Here is a 20,489-nt window from a genome sequence, read left to right as displayed (position 1 = left end):
AATTAGAATTATTTTTTGATTGAATAAGAATTCTGAAATCTCCTCACTGCATACAAACAAATTACCTTCTTGAACACAACGAATAACCATCCTGAATGAAATTAATTATTTTGAAAGGTTATATTGATAGTAAACTGTTATATAAAGTTATATAAATTTTTGAAATATAGAAAGAAAAAAACTTCAATTAAATGTTTTTTTGAATATGTACAAATAACATATAGCAATTTTTACTGTTAATTAGCCGATTAAATTAATGGGCAAAGAAAAATGTAGCACCACGGGTAACACATATTTCTTTTTCTTTTTTCTTCTCCTTCTTTTCATTTTAAATAAAGCAAATAATTCAAATGACACTTTTTTTTTTCTTTTATGAAAAAAAAAAAAATTTTTTTTTAAATAACGAGACACCCAACAAGCACATATCAACGAAAAAGATGGCAGAAATAGAATAGAAAAGGCAGTTTATAATAATATTAATGATAATAATAGCAATATCGTATGTATCACAAAACAAAAACCAAATAAAAGATAGAAAGAACAATTTTAAATTAACTTTTAACTTTCGTTTTTTTCGTTTCATTTTAATTTAATTATATTTCAAATTTTAAAAATTTTCAAAAAAAAAAAAACTATAATTCTTTGATCTAAACAAAAATGTCTTTTTTTTTCTTTTTTTTGAAATCTTTTCTTTTATAAAACTAAAATTTTTCAGCTTTCGAAAAAAATGTTAAAATAAAAGAAATATATATATATATGTATATATAATTTAATATAAGTAAATTATTAAAATTAAAGGCAGTGCAAAAAAAGAAAAAAAATGCTTCAAGAAAGAATAAATGAGAAATAAATTTTACAATAAATGCTATTAAAATGAAAGGTACTACTAATTGGCAGCATTTTTATAATATTAAGCAGTGTGATTCGTTTTGTTGATATTTGTTGTTTGTATCCCTTTTTTCTCTTTTTTTTTTTTTTTTTTTTTTTTTTTTCTTTTTTTTGAACGGATGTCACCAAAAAAAAATTGATCGTTTTTTTTTGTTTTTGTTTTGTTTTGTTATCTTTCATTATTTTATTTGTCTTTTTTCTTGAATGTTATTGTTTATAAGGAAATCGGCTCGAATCTGTAGCTTTTATGCACACTTGACATCGGGAGACCCGTGTTCGTAAACTTCCCGATTTCAATGTTTCACTTTCTGGGATCTAAAATTTTACATTTTTTACTTTTACTTTTGTTATATAATTTTATTTGAATTAATAAAATAAAATTAGAATGATATATACCCTGAACTGTTGATCATCCTCAATTGTTGTAAGCCAAAAACTGAATTTGTTAGCAAAATAATGGCAGCTACCTCGAGCACCGTTACATTCAATAAATGGTGTTGCACGAAAATCTTCAAGACAAGAACCAGGTGAGCTAAAAAAAAATTTTTCTTTTTTTTTCATTATTTATTGAATAATTAAGTTTGATCTATCTATCAATTGTTGAAGCATACCATTAAAGTCAAAGAAATTGCATAATAATTTTTAGAAAATACTAATAATCACTTTGCTAATAATTAAAAAAATAAAAAAACGATAACTGATAGTTTTTGGAATAATTCAATAGTACTTTTAATATTTTCTTTCTTTTTTTTTTTTTTTAACCAAAATGGATTAGAAATAAATTAGAATAGAAATGAACAATTGTAAAAATTATTTAAATTTACAAAAAAAAAAAAAAAAAAAAAAGTTATAATATTTTCATTTTATTTAATCTCAATTTCATTTTAAATTATTATTATTACTATGAAATATAAAATTCTATTCAAAATTAATGTGAAATTAATTAATTACCTCAATGATTGACCACCACCTTCAGCTCCCGCACCGGTATGCATAGCAAATGAATAACCAATCCAAAGTGAATTCCATCCATTTGGACAATTTGGTATTTGAATAGTTTGTGAGTGAACAGCAATAACATTAGCTGGTGCTTCGCATACAGCACATCTGTAAAGAAAGAAAGAAAAAAAAAATAGAAAAAACATAAAATTAAAAACTTTTAATTAAAAAAAAAAAAATTTAACCAAATTTAAAATTATTCCAAATAATAATCATTCAATATAGAATCATTAATTTAGTCATTTTTTTAATGCAATAAAATTTAATATTTTTAATTTAGTTTATATTTAGTGAAACAAAAAAAAAAAAAAAGAAGAGTAATACTTAAAATACCTTGAAATATATGGTTCAATGCCTTGCTCATTAACAGGCATCATTGGTATTGGAGCTGTTGTTGATAACCAATATGATTTATCATTACGTGATGCATAATTACAAACGTTATTGAAGTCACAGAATAAAAATGGCATTGTTGAAAATCGTGTCAAACATGAACCCGCATGACCTAAAAATATTTTTATATTCATTTATTATTTATTAAAAATTAATTGATAATTATGAAAAAATAATTAAAATAAGCAATTTTAATATTCATACAATTTATAATTATGTAATAATTAAATTGGTCGCTTTATTATTATTATTATTATTATTTGTTAAAATTATCACAAATAATAGTCCAAAAGAAGGAAATTTTTTTCTAAATTTGATTTTTTAAGAAATATTTATATTTAATAATAATTTCAACAAGAAAAAATTATCATTTTCTATTCATTTTTAATTACTCTAAGCATTTAGTGATAATTTCACTAATAAATATATGATCAAATGTATTGTTTTAATGATAATTTTGTGATAAAATGTTGCATTATTATGGTATTTTGTAGAAAAAGTTTTTAAAATAATAATAATTCCTTTCATTGATTTTCACCGAGAATAATCGGGAAAAATTACCAAGATCTTGATTATGTGATTTTTCATTGCCTTCGATATACAGCAAAGAATAACCATCCCATAGTTTCTGCTGTCCTTGTGGACATTGAGGTACTTCGGTTGTTTGACTATGTTTGACGAGTAAGAATCCATCTCTGTATGTTGGTCCGGGTGCTCCTGGTGGTCCATTTGGTCCTGGCAATCCTGGTGGTCCTGGTGTACCTTCTACACCTGGAAAACCTGGCAAACCAGCTGCACCTTTCTCACCAGGTAAGCCAGGTAGTCCTGGGAAACCATCCGCTCCTTTCAATCCTGGTGGTCCTGGTGGTCCTGAAATCAGTTATCAAATTTTAATTATACATCAGATGTGAAGTAATTGAATTACAATTTATTTATCAATGGATTTTAATTTTCAACTTGAATATCAACTAACCGCCTGGCCCTGGCAAACCATCCAATCCAGGAAGTCCTTTCTCACCTCGGATACCCGGTAAACCCATTGGACCCTGATCACCTTTCTCACCACGCAGTGTTAATGGTTCAGCTCCTGGTGGACCCATTGGTCCTGGTTCGCCAATTTTGCCCGGTGCACCGTCCCGACCTGGTGCTCCAGGAGTACCACAATCACCTTTTACACCTTGGGATCCTGGAAATCCTGGCTTTCCTGGTATACCTGGTTCACCTTTTGGTCCCGGAAATCCAGGAAGACCTGGTTCGCCTGTAAAAAAAAACTCTTAGAAAGTTCCATTGGAAATTCAAATATCAAATGTTTAAATCTGGAAAAATATCAAAAAAAAATATCAGATATTCAAATATTATTAAAACTTATTTTGACGTTATCATTTCAAAGAAGTAAAAAAAAAAAATTTCCCACTCATTTGGCTCAGTTATTAGATTCATAAAGGACAATTTTCTGAAGACAAACCTTTTAGTCCTGGTAAACCTGGAAGACCAGGTGCACCTGGAGCACCGCTTAGTCCAACATCACCTTTTGCACCAGGTAAGCCTGGTAATCCAGCTACACCAGGTGATCCAGGAAGTCCATCTTTTCCACGCAAACCTGGTAACCCTGGTAGTCCTGGTTCTCCTTTCGCTCCTGGGATTCCAGGTAAACCCGGTTCCCCTTTTGCTCCTGGTATTCCAGGGTATCCTGGTATCCCTGGTTCACCTTTCATTCCTGGCAAACCGGGAAGGCCATCCTTACCGGGAAGTCCCGGTGCTCCGGGACTACCTTTTAGACCAGCAATTGAAGCACCTGAAAGAATAGTAAAAATCATTTGAAAATTAAAACCAGAATTTAAAGGTTGCAAGTTTGACAAAGTTTCTAAATTCGGCTGTAAAAACCACAACAACCTTTGTGAACGAATTTTTAATAACTAGCAAGAAAAAAAAAAAAAAACTTGCCGGGTGAGCCAGGTAAGCCAGGCAATCCAGCTTCACCTTTCTGACCAGGTAATCCAGGAAATCCATCTTTTCCAGGTGGTCCTTGTATTCCAGCATCACCTTTGATTCCTGGTAGACCCGGTAGTCCATCTTTTCCAGGAAATCCCGGCAGTCCTTTTACACCTGGGTAACCAGGAGCACCTACATTACCTTTAGGACCAGGTGGACCTATCGGACCTTGCAATCCTGGATATCCAGGTTCTCCTTTTTGTCCTGGAAGACCATCTAGACCGCGTTCACCATATGCACCTGGTATTCCCGGGCTTCCCTTGTCACCTCGGATACCAGGCACACCCATTTTACCCGGCAAACCTGGTGCTCCAGGAAGACCAGCTTGGCCTGGAAAACCTGCATCACCTTTTTGTCCTGGTAGGCCGGGTGCTCCAATTTGTCCTGGAAGACCTGGTAGTCCAGCAAGACCCTAAAAATGATAATTTTCATAATCACTGTGAAAGTTATTTTATTTTTTTTTTATAACGTGCATTAAAAAGTCATAATCTTTTTTTTCAAATCTGTATCTTACTGGTTCTCCTTTAAGTCCTGGAAATCCTGGTGCACCATCAAGTCCTTTTGGTCCTGGTGCTCCTGGTCTTCCTTGTTTTCCAGGTAAACCTGGAATACCTTTTTCTCCTGGCAATCCAGGTGCACCATAACCTGGTTTTCCATCTTCACCCTTTATTCCTGGCAATCCTGGTAATCCAGGTGGTCCTGTAAAATAAAATTATTTTGTCCTGCGTTTTTTATATGAATCTGAATCACATAACAACATTAAGTTCATAAAACATTTAATTCCACTAACGACAAACCTTGAGGTCCTCGTAAACCTGGTGCGCCAGGTAAACCAGCTTCACCTTTTGCTCCATCTCTTGCAGCAGGTCCAGGTTCACCTTTTTCTCCTGGTAGTCCATTGAAACCACGTTCGCCTTTTTCACCTGGAATACCAGGGATACCATCTTTACCAGGTGCACCAGGGTAACCCGGCACACCTTTCACTCCTGGCAAACCAGGTAAACCAGCTATTCCTCGTTCACCTTTGACACCTGGTGCTCCTGGTAAACCTGGTAATCCAGCATCACCTGAAATCGTTCCATTTTAAAGCTGATTTTGTTAATACACACAAATTGTTGAATATAGCATTCCGCATGCATTTCAAAAGAGTTTTTTTTTGTACATAATAGAGGAAACGTTCATTCATACCTTTTGAACCTGGTGGTCCTGGAGGTCCTCCTTGTCCTTTAAGTCCTGGAAATCCTGGTTTTCCGTCCGCTCCTGGAAGACCGGGAGCACCAGGAAGTCCTGCATCTCCTTTTAATCCAGCAACGCCTGGCAAACCTGGCAGTCCATCTTCACCTTTTTGTCCTGGAAAACCTGGCAATCCTGCTACACCAGGAGGTCCTGCCGGACCTTCTGCTCCTGAAACAAAGTAATTGTAATCAACTCTCACTTTTAAAATGCTCCAGAAATTATAGAAGATTTGAGTAATTCACATAAAATTTACCTGGAAGTCCTGGAAATCCTGCATCACCTTTTTGACCAGGTAAACCTACAACTCCAGGTGGACCTGGAAGACCAGCATCTCCTTTAAAGCCTGGTATACCTGGCAAGCCACGTGGTCCTTCAGGACCTGGAGGCCCTGGTGGTCCTGGAAAACCGTCGTTTCCTTTCAGTCCAGGAAATCCAGGAGGACCTGGTGGTCCTGTCATTGACAGCCCCGGTTCACCTTTAGCTCCTGGTAATCCTGGTAGCCCTGGATATCCCGTTTCGCCTTTTTGACCTTGCAAACCAGGCAAGCCAGGTTTCCCTGGAATTTAAAATTGTATAAAATGAAATGTTTCTGATATTTTCAGTACTTCTCAAATTTCCGAATTATATTTTTTTTTTTACAAATTTAAGGAAGAAAAAGCAAAGGATTAATTGCTCACCTGCATTTCCCTTCGGACCAGGCAATCCAGGTTGTCCTGCTGCACCTGGTGGACCCGGCAAACCTTCAGCTCCTTTTGGTCCTGGTAAACCTGGAAGCCCAGGGAGACCTTCTTTTCCAGGCAGGCCAGGATAACCTGCATCACCTTTCGGGCCCGGCAATCCTGGTAATCCGTCTTTTCCTGGAGGTCCTGGTTTCAGCTGACTTTCGGCTACAGGTGGTCCCATTGGTCCAACAGGTCCTTGAGCTCCTGGTAGACCAGGAAGTCCCGCTTCTCCTTTCTGGCCCGGAAGTCCTGGCAATCCTGGAGCACCGTAACCTGGAGCTCCTTTGAATCCAGGAAAACCTGGAAGTCCGTCTTTGCCAGGTTTTCCTGTCAACCCAGGAAAACCCGGTTCGCCCTGAAATAATGCAACGTTGTTAACTTATCATACATTCATTTACAAAAATAAATTAAGGAGTTTGATGAGTACTAATTTTTGGATTTTCAAATTTGAAATGTTGTAATATTATGCTGACCTTTGGTCCTGGTATTCCGGGCAATCCTGGCAAACCAGGTGGTCCGGATTTCCCAGGTAGTCCAACTTGTCCAGGCAAGCCTGGGAAGCCAGCTTCACCCTTCTGACCCGGATATCCTGGTGGTCCTGGTCGAAGCACCATATGTGTTGGTTCACCCTTCTGTCCTGGTAAACCGGGAATGCCGTCTTTTCCAGGTGGTCCCGGTGGTCCAGGTCTTCCTGGCGCACCAGGCATTCCATCATCTCCAGGGGGACCCTGAGCACCTGGCACTCCTGGTAATCCCCTTTCACCTTGTGGTCCAGGCAAGCCCGGATAACCAGCAGAGCCTGAAAAGGTGGCAATAGTAAGCACCGTAATGCATCTTCTACCCAGCTACCTTTTAGCCAATCTTTTATCAGGTTTACCTGAATAATCATTCTCTAATCTTTTGATAAACTTCCTCATTTGCAAAACTTTCCTGAACAGAACACTCCAACAAATGTTCAATTTCAGAAAAATTATCAGGAAAAACTTATCGATCATTGATTTCTGCAATTAAAAGTTACCTTTTTCTCCTTTCATTCCGGGAAGACAAGCCAAACACGATCCACCACGGTCACCTTTTTGTCCAGGTAAACCAGGCAAACCTGGAGCACCATCTCGTCCGTCATAACCTTTGGGTCCCGGTGGTCCTCGCAACCCTGGCGGACCAGGAAGTCCATTCAGTGAATCACCAGGAGGACCTAAACTATGGATTTTTTTAGAATCAAATTGCTGCACTTTGTTTAATTGTCAAAAAAAAATTGACTTACCTCGAACACCTGGTAATCCCATTTCTCCTTTTCTTCCGGGCAAACCATCCAAACCAGGTCTACCATCTTTACCTGGCAAACCGGGAATACTCTTTCCATCAATACCACGTGGCCCAGGCTCACCTTTAGGTCCTCGTGGCCCAGGCAATCCTGGTGGTCCAGGTACACCAGGAGCACCTGGGATACCAGCATCACCTGTAAAGTGACATAGTTAAAAAATTCAGCATAAAGTATTGCTAAGAAATATGCTAGGAAAATATGCAATAATATTACCAACCTTTTGCTCCTTTTGGTCCGGGTATTCCTTCTAAACCAGGCAAACCTGGAAGTCCAGGGCCACCTGGTGGTCCTTGAGGGCCTGGTGGTCCAGGTGGCCCAGGATAACCGTCAACACCCGGTGGACCAGGTTGCCCTTCTCGACCTGGTAATCCACGTGGTCCCGGCGGTCCATCCGTAAAATCACCGCCCTATAGTTATTATAATTGAATAAAATAAAGTGTTGTCTCACAAATTGGTATCAAATATTCTTCCTTTTAGATCAGAAATTTATGAGAAGAACAATTAATCAATTGTCAATGGAATCTTTTTGATCGCATAGTACTGTCAGTAAGATTTCCTTTTAAAACTTTTCAGTTATACAAGGAGCATAGTAGCAGTCTTAATCTCGACGGATGCTTTTGTCACATTTCATTTTTTTAAAAATATTGCATAAACTATCACAGAGGTAGCTGAAACTCTAAGGATTAAATACCTACTCCTGGTGGTCCTGGTGGACCTCGAACTCCTTTTGATCCATCTCGACCTGGAAAACCTGGTTCACCCTTTTGACCAGGTAAACCAGGCACACCTGGCAAACCATCTAAGCCTCGATCACCCTTGAAACCTGGTGGGCCTGGTAAGCCAGGCCGTCCTTCTTTGCCCTACAAATAACACAAGAATAGCCTCAATCACTTTTACAAATCTCTTAATGTTGAATAAAACTTCAAAACTTAAAATCCCATATAATTTTAACCATTTATCATTAAAAAAATTCACAAAAAAAAAAAATTCGAAAATTTAGAAAATATATTCAAAAAAAAAAAAGCAATAGAAATAAAACTGAATTAAAAAAACAGTTGCATATTTCCTTTAATGAATTAATGCTCATATTGAATAATCATTTATTGAGTATAAATTACTATAAAAACTTACTCGTGGTCCAGCTGGTCCAGATAATCCTTTTTCACCTTTCATTCCAGGGAAACCCGGTTGTCCTGGTGCACCAGCATTTCCCGGATATCCACGTGCTCCAGGTTCTCCAGGTTCACCCTAAAAATACATGTATAAATATGCATTACTCGAAAACAAATAAACTATTACATTTAAAATGGTATTAAGCTTTCATTGAAAGATTCTTTCTGAAAGAAAGCTGTTAGATTAGCATAAAGTAAGTAAGTAAATAAGAATGTATCAAAACAAAGTTACATGCAACGATTTCAAATGTTTACTAAAATTTTTTCTTTTCCTTCCTTTTCGCCATTTAAATTAAACCTTTATTAATTTGCTGAATGTTTATTTTATTATTGGTTATAACTGGTAAATGTTTGAATATTTTCAGAATGAGAATGATTATCATGATAAATGCTTAAGCATAAAGTAAAGTAAAGTAAAGTAAATTAATTCATTGAAGGAAAAATTTTTTTAATAGTTAAATTTTGAATTATAATAATAATATAATCGCGCAAATTTTTTTAATTAAATTAAAATGTTTAACATTTTTAAGTATAAAAAAAATGAATTTGAGATTTTTTTTAGAATTTTTTTCTTGCTTATATTGTTAACTGACAGATAAAACAAAAAGTTATCACAAGCAGATAGTAACTTTTAAAATGAAATTTAAATTTTGCATTCTCTGATAAGCAAGCAATGGAAAGAAGTTTTAAAATTAGTTAAGAAATTGTGAAAAAATTTTCAAAAGATGATAAGACTTTTATATGAGATCAGTTGCTTGTTTATTCCAATTTTGCGCAATTTCTTATAGATAGTTGCGCCCCTATTTTGCTTATTTGCGCACTAAGAATTAGAATTGTTAGTTTTCAAAAAAAAAAAATCGATCTCGAATTCAATTTTTTTTTTTTTTTATCGATGCATCGTAAAGTTTGTGCGTTTAAATGCTCACTCAAAAAAGAAAAAAACTCATTATTGAATTTCAAGACTTTTAATTTGGTTTTAAAATTTGAAAGATTTTAAATTATATCAATTTCTTGCTTTTTTTATATCGATGATTCACTTTTCATGAATGATTTATAGTTTTCCAAGCAATTTGCAAGGTTTAAACTTCTGTTAATCAAATAAACTGATAGTTTAAGCTAGGAGTTAAATTTTATATATATATTTTTTAATTAGTATTTCAAATCATTCATTATTAGCAAAATATGAGAGTGAATCATTTTAATGAACTCACTTTTGACGTACTTTTAAATCATTTCTCAAGAATTACTTTATGCTAAGCATAACAAATATGAAAAGAATTTTTTTTTTTTTAAAAAAAAAATTTATCCAAAATTTTTTATAAATTTTTTTTTATTTTTTCATTTCTTAAATAATTTTCATATAACATATTTAGTGAATAAATGAGTTTAAGTGTAAATGACAATGTGATCGTCCAGAAATGTATTACTCAAAATGTAAAAAGTATATCACTTATCATTCATCAGATTATCAGATTTTATCACTTTGACTGACTAATTTTTTCAGTTAAGTACACGTTCACGTACGTTAGCAACTGAATACATATAAAAGTCTTATAAATCAGAGAGAAATGCTTTGGTTCACACATTAAAAACTCAGCCGATTTCTTCTTTTTTTTTTTTTTTTTTTTATTTATAATTTGTAGTTAATTAAAATAAAAAGTTTTTGGTAACTTTCTATTTTAATTAAAAAATTTTTACTATAATTTATTTGAAGTATTCAGATTAGATCGGCTGATCTTGTGAGAGGAATATTTTCAAGCTAAGTTATATTGCGCATCTATGGTCTCCATCTACGTATGCAAACCTTCTCTCCCTTCATTCCTGGGGAACCCTGCGGACCAATGATTGTACCTTTGGCACCGGTTGATGGTACCGGACCTGGAAGACCTGGTAGACCACGAGGTCCTTGATCGCCCTAAAATACAGCTATGTTGTTGCGAGGAAATTGTAAAAAATGAACGCACCTTCGTACCTTTTTCTCCTGGTGTACCACGTGGACCTACGATGGAACCTGAACCAGTGAATTCCCGCGGTCCAGGTGGACCTGGTGGTCCTATCTGACCAAGATCTCCCTAAAGGTATTGTCTCTTCCTGTTTCGATGCAAAAATGTGCATCTTAAAAGACACAAAATAATTTCAACATTTGAATGTAAAGTTAAGAACTTTAACGCAAAAATGTTAAATTGAAAATCATTCAAAAAAAAAAAAAAAAAAAAAAAACAGAACAAAGTAAATGGTATACTTTGATTATAACGCTAAAAAATTTTTAGAAAAAACATACAGGTTCTCCTTTTGGCCCTATACTTCCGATACCGGGATTTCCAGGTATACCAATCTCACCAGGTGGCCCTCGTGGTCCCTGAATACCACATTTTTTTTAATTATCAGGTTAAAAAATCATTAATTCAAATAATATTTCAGATAGAAAAAACTGCAGTTCATATTCAAATAACTTATTTACCTATTTATATTTGATTAAGAGAATAAATTTTTTTTATTTTCAAACTCAATTTACTATATCATTTAGTCTTTCTTGCATAATTTACTCAACTTTAATGAAATATTTCAGTATCTGATAAGAATACTAATATATAAATGATAATTTAATATATATTTATATTTAACATCAAATATGCATTATTACTTCAAAATTAAGTGTACAGTTGAGTAACTTACAGCTGGGCCAATATCACCACGATCACCTTTCATTCCCGGGAATCCATCTCGTCCAGGTGGTCCTGGTAATCCTGGCATTCCTGACATTCCTGCGTCACCCTTTAATGAAATTTGAATTATTACATTGGAATTTAAATAAATATATGCAAATATATATGGCAACAAGCAATTTGCTGTCAAAAATTGCATTTAAGTTTTTTGAAGAAACAAACTATGAAATTTAATAAAAAATAAGCAATACTTTTTCTCCAGGTGCTCCACCATATCCGATAGCTGGTTCACCTTTCGGTCCTGGAATACCTGGTGTACCAGGAAAACCGGGCAGTCCTGGTGGTCCAGCTAAACCAGGAACACCGGGAGCTCCATCCGTTCCGTTGCAACCATCCCAACCAGGTGCACCTGGTGGACCTGGCTCTCCTGGTCGTCCATTTGCTCCGTCATTTCCCGGGAAGCCGGGAACACCAATTAATCCCTATAAAAATCGAAAATATATTCATTTTCTCATAAATAAAAAATGTATTTACGATTCTGCATCACTTGAATTATTTTAAAATTGCTACAAGTGTAATTCAAAATTGGATTAAAGGAATATTTGCAGAAATTATTGAATTACTAGAATGAAAAAGTTGTAATAAAACATTAAGGAAAATGCTAAACAGCCTACTTAGAGCATTTAATATGCTCTAAAGTTAGCTTACATTTAAAAATTTAATATACAATAAATACTTACTCGATCACCTTTCATCCCTGGAGGTCCTGGTGGACCTTGTGAACCTTTTTGTCCTTTTGGTCCTGGAAGACCTTCAGGACCAGGAAATCCTCGTATTCCTTGTGAACCTGGAGGACCTTGAGGACCTGGCATACCCTGGAAAAAATAATCAAAACATATTCATCTCCAACTTAAGTCATAATCATAACATAAAAGTTTGCAATTACATTTTACCGAACTATTTGAAAGATAATTTTTATCAATATTCAAATTTGATCTTACCATACTTCCCTTCTCGCCAACACAAAAGCATCCTCTGTTTGTGCAATCTCGACATGTTGTCTGCTGAAAATGATTTACAAATATAAAATTTGTTCAATTAATTTTTTTTTTTTGCTCTTTTTTTTTTAAAATTTGAAACTATTTTGCAAATAACTGAATGATCATTGATTAAATAACTAAAATGAAATCATTTATGTCCCTTACAGATTTTATTTGATTGATTACACTGAATAATGTATGCAACAGATGCTGAGAATAGCATTACTGCCAGAATTTACTATCATCGTAGACAGTATTGACGAAAAAAAAAAAAAAAAATCATTTAAAAAGTGTAAAAAAATTTATGGGTTGAGGAACAAAGAGTTATCGGAATGTCGTAATCGGGGAATACTTCAAGAATCGATGCAGCTTATTCGGAATATGTCAGTGTGTAGAGGAAAAGAGATTGATGATTCTATCATTTCAAAAAGTATTTAATCCAACTACATTTCAGTTTTATTGAGGCATAGAATAAACTTAAATATACGAGAAACTATAAACTACTATTTTATTTCTATTGGAGAGATACTTCAAAATTAGGAATAGAATTGAAATTTTTAATTAAAATAACAAAGAAATAATCCGAAATCTTTGGATTAAATTAGATGATTCTGATTAAAATAACATAACTAAATAGCATATTCCATACTTCCTGATTTAACTGAAAAAAGAAAAAACTGAAAGCACGTTTTGCACCATTTCACTCTTCAAAAAATAAGAAATGCTGTATTAGCTGAATATTTAAAATGATAAGTATCAAAATTCATTAAATAATTTTTTAAAAATGTCATTAAAAAGCAACAAAAATTGAATTTGCCAAAAAAAAAAAATTTTTTTTAAAGCTGGCAGATGATAAAAACAAAAAGATTGAGTAATTCATTGAATGATCTTTTCGAAAGCAATTATTTGATCGCATAATAATTGATTTAATGAAACAAAAAAATCAGAATTTAAATACAGTTATATTAATTCTAATGCAAAAATATATTTGCTAATAATTAGAAAATATCTATAATTTTAAGCTTATATAATAAGAATAATAAATTTGAGAATTCCACCAACTCTGATTTCAAATTCGAAATGTATAATTCGAATAACTATAATTTTTTATTACAGTATCCTTCGTTACCGTAATCAGTGGATACAATGCTTTGTTTATAATACTGTAAACGTATTGTATCATTAGCATATGATAATACACCATTTGCGATGATTACTGTATTACATATAATATTTTTAGATGAACATTTTACCGTGTTATTTATATGTTACCATTGCTAATTGATCATATATCAATAAATTAATCATTATCAGTAATAATATTCATCTGTTACGATAACATACCATTTTTGATGATTACTGTATTACATATTTTTAGATGAACGTTTTACTGTGTTATTTATATGCTACCATTGTTAATTAGTCATATATAAATAAATTAATTATTATCAGTAATAATATTCATCTGTTACGATAACATACCATTTTTGATGATTACTGTACTATATATAATATTTTTGATGAACATTTTACTGTGTTATTTATATGTTACCATTGTTAATTAATCATTATCAGTAACAATATTCATGTGTTATGATAATATATCATTTGTGATGAATACTGTATTACATATAATATTTTTAGATGAACATTTCACTGCGTTATTCATCTGTTACTATTGTTAATTATTCATATATCAATAAATTAATCACTATCAGTAACAACATTCATCTGTTACGATACATCTGATAAATGAGTGAGAGACGATAAAATCTAACGCATCTGTTGTACTATCTTCAAAAATAAAAGCATAATTTTTCTTTTTACAGCATTTTTTCTTGCTAAAAAGTGCATTTGTCTTAGAAATAATAAGCAAAAATTACATCCTCTTTCTCTCTTCTTTTCTCTCTCCCTCTTCTTGACAATCATATCTTTTCCTGTTTTTATTTTCATCCATTATCAGTTTCTTTTTTTTTTTTCCAAAAGATTACATCAAAATTCAGGAAATGAAACAACTGTTACCAAAAAACAATTTATTGGTCTGTACAGTTTTACATATGCTTATTCTAAGCTGGTATTTTCATTGCTAATAAGCTAATATTATTTACAAATATAAGCATAATTAATTTACTTTTATCAATTTTCTCATTTATTTATTAATTGATGTGCACACATATACTAACACATTCAGATAAATATACATCAACCATTAAAAAATTTATCATTTCTAAATTTATTGATAAATTGTTTATATTAAATTATCACATTTAAAAAAAAAAAAGAATAATATTAATGAGAAGAAACCTTTTTTTCTTTGATGAAAAAGATTATTATTAACATTATAATATAATGCAAATTTTTAAATTTTTAAAAAGCGTTTTTGAATATATAAGTGAATCAATTAATCAATAATTTTTTTTTATTATATTAAATGAAAAAATAATTAATTCATAAAAAATAAATCATCTCTTTTTTAAATAAACATTTATTTGAATTCCTTTAATTTTTGTTGCTGAAACATTAAACAATATGAATAATACATGCAAAATTCAATCAGACATCATAAAACATTTACGAATCGTTGACAATTTTTGATGAACCGATAAAAGTGAAAAATAAGTACTGTGACTTTTTTTTTTTTTTTTTTTTAATACTAACAATAAATGTTAGTAAATTAAACAAATTTCCACTTCATTCACATCTAATTAAATTAACTAATTTGTAAAAAAAAATGGACAAAAAATTTTGAATAAAAGAAAAGTTTTATTTGTCACTAAATTTCATAAATCCCAAATTTAAATATTCATTTCAAAATGTTTAAATAATTTAATATTTGTCGTATTTTTTTTTATTTTGCTGGTCTATCTTTTATTTGAATTTCCCTCAAAAAAAAGGAAAAAAAGTTCTTGCAACAAAAAAAAAAAAAATGAATCAATTTTTTTGAATAAATAAAATGAAATTTATTCCATCGTTCTCACACATTACTTTTTACTCAAAAAAATAACACAGTCAATTTGATTAAATGAAAAATTTTTCGAAATTTATAATAACTGAGCATTCCATTTGTATGCTAATTACACAGTGGCAATATTAAATATTTTTAAATTTTTTATTTTTAATTAAGAATTACTTTTTTTTTTCTTTTTTTTTATTAATGCTTTTGTGCTATTTCTCAAACAAAAAAAATTGCTTAATTAAATTTATGTTATTTGGTTATAAAAATAACTATTAATTAATTATTTTCAGTCTAAAATTCATTGTGAAAAAATTTTCACATCGATTATTCTAATATTCAAATTATAAAATTTATTGGAAAAAAAGCTCTGGAAAACCTTTTCGTTGTATATTAAAGTTAAATTAAAAGAAAAAAAGATAAGATTATCAAATATATTTGATAATTTCATCTAGGATTATTTAAATTTCAAATTTTTAAAATTTAGATTTACATCTCAGATTTATCAAAAAAATTCAATTGCACTTTAAATTAATAAAAATAAATAATAATAATAATAAAGTGTGCTGCATTTTTCACCCAATATTTTGTGTTTAAATTTAATCAATATTATTATGATAATAATTATCATCCAAACTTCTGTAGAGTTTTTTTGAATGATAGTTTAATTTTTTTTTTTTTAAAAAAAATCTACATATCGTGATAAAAGTATTTCTAAATAGTATCCTTCGTTTTGTTTTTTGATTAAAAAATTATATAAAAATGTTAGCAAAATAAAATACATTAAACTTGATAGTGAAATTTTTGATAAAATTTGTTAAAATTAAAATTATTTAACATCAATCGATTGAGATTATATATTCATTTAGTTAAAATTAGAGTATAAGTGTTGATTGTTTAAATATTACACAAATGGTTCACGGTACCAAGAACGAGAACAGTTGTCATTAAATGTGGAATGAAATGATCATTATGAAGATAAATAGTCTTTTAAATATTATCATTGCTTTAAAGAAAACTGTTAAATATCATTTTTATTGCTAATTTTTATCACTATTAGCTCTTTTTGTATATATCAATTAAAAAAAAAAAGAAAAAATTTGACAAAATATTTTTAATTAAATTTAAATTTCTAATTTTAAACTTGCTTTAAAGCAATATTCAACCAAAAAAAAAATTGTTGATTTAATTAAAAAAAAAAAACATTTCAAAATAAATGATTTTTTTTTTTTCAGAATTTTTACAAACCAAATTTTAATATTAAAACAATAAAATGATTATGCAAAAAAAAAAGAAAACAAAAATCATTGTTTTATTATTTTTTTTTTAAATAAATATTTGCTAAAATAGAAGCAAATAAACATTGAAAAATTTAAAATTCATTTAAATAGTTAAATGAGCGACATTTTTAATAATTTAAATTATATAAAAAGTGTTTTTTATTTTTTTATTAATTTTTTTCTTCGTTTTTGCTTTTCTTTTTTTTCTTTTGATCTAAGAATGTCAAAATGGAACATTCTAGTAGTGTAAACTGAAATTTTCAGATAAAAGAATTCAATTTGTCAGTCATTAGTGATGCAATACGACGCCGTAATGTTAGCATTAGCTATTATCATTCAAACTTTCTGTTTATCAGATGATAAACTGATAATTCTTTACTGATATATGATTTAATAGTAAATCTAAATATTATTTAACTAATAATAAAAAAAGCTTAAAAAGAATTTAATCAAAAATAAATTGCATTTACAGATAGTTATGCATTAATTTTTTTTTAACTTTTTATCATAAAAATGAAAAAAACATCGATTATAATTTTTTTTTTTTTAAATTTTCAAATTATTTGCCTTATCATATATTATTGAAATAAGCTTTTTTAGTAATTTTAAAATTATCTTTGTCCATTTTAGTTTAATTGGTTTTTATAAAAGATAATTAATTACTTTTGCAAAAAAATTCTTTTGAAAAATTCTAATTTAGTTTTTTTATTAATATTTTTTCTTCATTTAATAATCAAAGTGAAGGAATGATTTTGGAATTCAAATTTTTGAATTAAAAAATTCTTAACAAATAGCAATAGGAGGAAGATGAAGGAGTGAAATAAACATTAAATTATCTAAATATTCAGATGTAAATATTTTACTATGAAAATACAATTCTTTTAAGGATGAATTTTTTATAAAGTTAATTTTTGATAAAGTTATCACAAAATTTAATAAATTATCTTCAATTAATCAGCAGATGATAAAAAAAAACTGTGATTATATAATAAGCTAATGAATAAAATATTAATAATCAATTAATTAATAATTTAAATTAGCATATAAAAATAGAATGCATAAATTAGATTAATTTAAACTAATATATTCTGATAGTTACTGGTTAGAACGGTATGTGTAGCTGTATTATCCACTGATAAATCAAATGATAAGGATCATATCAAATCAATTACTGATTTCATTCATCAGAATTTTATCACTCAATTTTATTAATTATTAAAAACAAAAATAATTATTCAATGTAATGTTTTTTTTAAATATTAGATTAAATTCTTTTATGTTATACTACAATTAATCATTTTTTTAAAGCGAAAATGAATTTTTGTTGCAAACTTTGATAAAATAAAATTATCAGTCATATCAGTCATATCTGTTATCAATTTTATCACTATTATCAAACTATTATTTCTTCCTTTTTGATAGATTGAACTTATTGAAGTTAAGCATTTCTGATCAATCAATAAAATCTATTTATGCAAATATAAATAAATGTAACATTTAATAAATTATAAGTATTGCAATACTTAAATAATTTCATTTGGCCAAAAAAAAAAAATTAATTATTTGGTTTATTAAAAAATTATAAATGTTTTCTTTTGTGCAATTTCATGAATTTAATAAATGTTTAATATGAATAAAAAAAAAAAGAAAAAAAATTAACAAAATTTAAACAAAAAAATCAAATATTTGCTACAATTTTGAAAAAAAAAAAAGCCAATATAACTGAAATTTTATAAATTAAATAGTCTAAAATTATAATTTAAAACATATTTAAATTTTTACATATAATTAAATTTAAAATTTAAAAAGAATCAATTACATAAAATGGATAATGAATGGTGTAATTCGATTCACATACTATTTGATAATTATATTGCTGGCAGTTATTAAAAATTAAATTTTCCAATTTAAAATTTCTCTTTTCCAATTTCAATAAAAAAATTAATTTAATTTAATTTAAAAAGATAAAAATACTGACCGCATCAATTGTCCATGTAAAGAATATCGCTGTAGTTGCGAGTAATAAGGGCCTGTAATAATCATTTTTTGATTATTTCTTAACAAATTCTAAATTAATACTTTTGAAAAATATAAAATTTTTTTTTAGACTTTTGAATAATAATAGTAAAAATTATCACTCATAAATTTCATTAATGATAATTTGATTTATTTATTTGTTTGATTATTTATTTGTTTATTTATTTATTTATCTATTACTTATTAGTAATAATAAAAAAATCTTTTTAAAATTTTTGTATAGTATAAAATTGTCACTCATAAATTTCATTAATAACAATTTGATTTATTTATTTGTTTTTTTATTTATTTATTTTTTTATTTATTTGTTTATTTATCTATTACTTATTAGACATAATAAAAAAATCTTTTTAAAACTTTTGAATAATATAAAATTGTCACTCATAAATTTTATTAAAGATGATTTCATTCATTCACTTATTTATTTGTTTCTTTATTTATCTGTTACTTAATAATATAAATTTTTTTTTTTAAAACCTTTGATTAATATAAAATTGTCATTCATAAATTTCATTAATGACAATTTCATTTATTTATTTAATTATTTACTCATCTACTACTTATTAGTAATTAATTTGCTTAATTACAATACTCTAAATTAAAGTAATTACTCGAGTAAATTAACTTTATGAAGCGAAATATACGGTAGAAAAAAAATTGTTACACATGCTGCAATGAAATAAAAATAACAAATGCATAGGCAAATAGAATAACCAATTAAAATGATGAAACAATGTGTGTGTGTGTGTTATTAATACAGTAGGAAAATAAGAATTTATATATATATTAGAAATAGTAATAAGAATTTAAATTTTTTTTATTTGTCATTTTTATTAATCAAAAATTATTTTAACTTTTAAAATATTTTAATTTGATAATAATTTAAATTTATTTAATTGAAAATTAAATGTTTTGAAAAAAAAAGGAATGCTTTAACTAAATGATTTCTCGTTGTAAATTAAATTAATTAAATAATTGATTAAAATTAATTAAATTTATATATTTTAAGAAAAATAAAATATGCATATTATTACGAATTTATCATCTAAGTAGCAACAATAAGTAATAAATTAATTTATATGAATTAATGAAGTAATAATAATAAGTAATAAATTAATTTATATGAATTAATGAAGTAATAATTATAAGTAATAAATTAATTTATATGAATTAATGAAGTAATAATAATAAGTAATAAATTAATTTATATGAATTAATGAAGTAATAATAATAAGTAATAAATTAATTTATATGAATTAATGAAGTAATAATAATAAGTAATAAATTAATTTATATGAATTAATGAAGTAATAATAATAAGTTATAAATTAATTTATATGAATTAATGAAATAATAATAATAAGTAATAAGTTAATTTATATGAATTAATGAAATAATAATAATAAGTAATAAATTAATTTATATGAATAAATGAAGTAATAATAATAAGTAATAAATTAATTTATATGAATTAATGAAATTATTATTGATAAAATATTTATGCATAATTAAACAGTTTTGTGATTTTTCTTCTTTTTTTTGTTAATTTATGGATTAATAAGGCTAATAAATTGGTAAATTGAAGAAGAAAAGTGTATTAAATAATTAATTTAAATTAATTTTTGATTTTAAAAAAATTAAAAAACTAACCATAACGGTATCCTGAACCGCGTCCTCATAGCTGATGAGGCGGGTCAGTGAATTGTTGTGTAAGCAAAATGTATACAATATGCCACAAAATAGCTGACCGATAGGATAATTTTGAATTACGGTATTCGAAATAATCA

At 28.5% G+C, this 20,489-nt stretch overlaps 1 protein-coding gene across 2 annotated transcripts; it reads right to left on the bottom strand.

Annotated features, from left to right (window-relative positions):
• Positions 1-1,095: 1,095 nt before the first annotated feature.
• On the bottom strand, positions 1,096-20,381 carry Bma-let-2 (the record flags this gene model as incomplete). 2 transcript variants are annotated; one of them, XM_043075867.1, is made up of 27 exons in its annotated part: positions 1,096-1,203; positions 1,285-1,420; positions 1,840-1,995; positions 2,221-2,392; positions 2,842-3,150; positions 3,254-3,538; positions 3,746-4,075; positions 4,225-4,684; positions 4,787-4,971; positions 5,070-5,339; positions 5,461-5,676; positions 5,762-6,064; positions 6,186-6,585; positions 6,704-7,029; positions 7,249-7,425; positions 7,495-7,689; positions 7,772-7,961; positions 8,250-8,414; positions 8,686-8,802; positions 10,691-10,798; positions 11,008-11,085; positions 11,403-11,501; positions 11,644-11,874; positions 12,133-12,267; positions 12,394-12,456; positions 18,644-18,695; positions 20,353-20,381. In XM_043075867.1, the coding sequence occupies 27 exons, from the start codon at positions 20,379-20,381 to the stop codon at positions 1,096-1,098; spliced, it is 5,295 nt and encodes a 1,764-aa protein (XP_042931801.1). The 2 variants fall into 2 exon arrangements, with proteins under 2 accessions (XP_042931801.1, XP_042931802.1); XM_043075868.1 differs by lacking the exon at positions 10,691-10,798 and adding an exon at positions 10,531-10,641.
• Positions 20,382-20,489: the final 108 nt, after the last annotated feature.

This window comes from Brugia malayi, assembly GCF_000002995.4.
Source record: "Brugia malayi strain FR3 genome assembly, contig: Bm_v4_ChrX_scaffold_001, whole genome shotgun sequence".
Classification (NCBI taxonomy): domain Eukaryota; kingdom Metazoa; phylum Nematoda; class Chromadorea; order Rhabditida; family Onchocercidae; genus Brugia; species Brugia malayi.
Note: the sequence above shows the minus strand (reverse complement) of the source record. Positions and strands in the feature narration are given on the sequence as shown.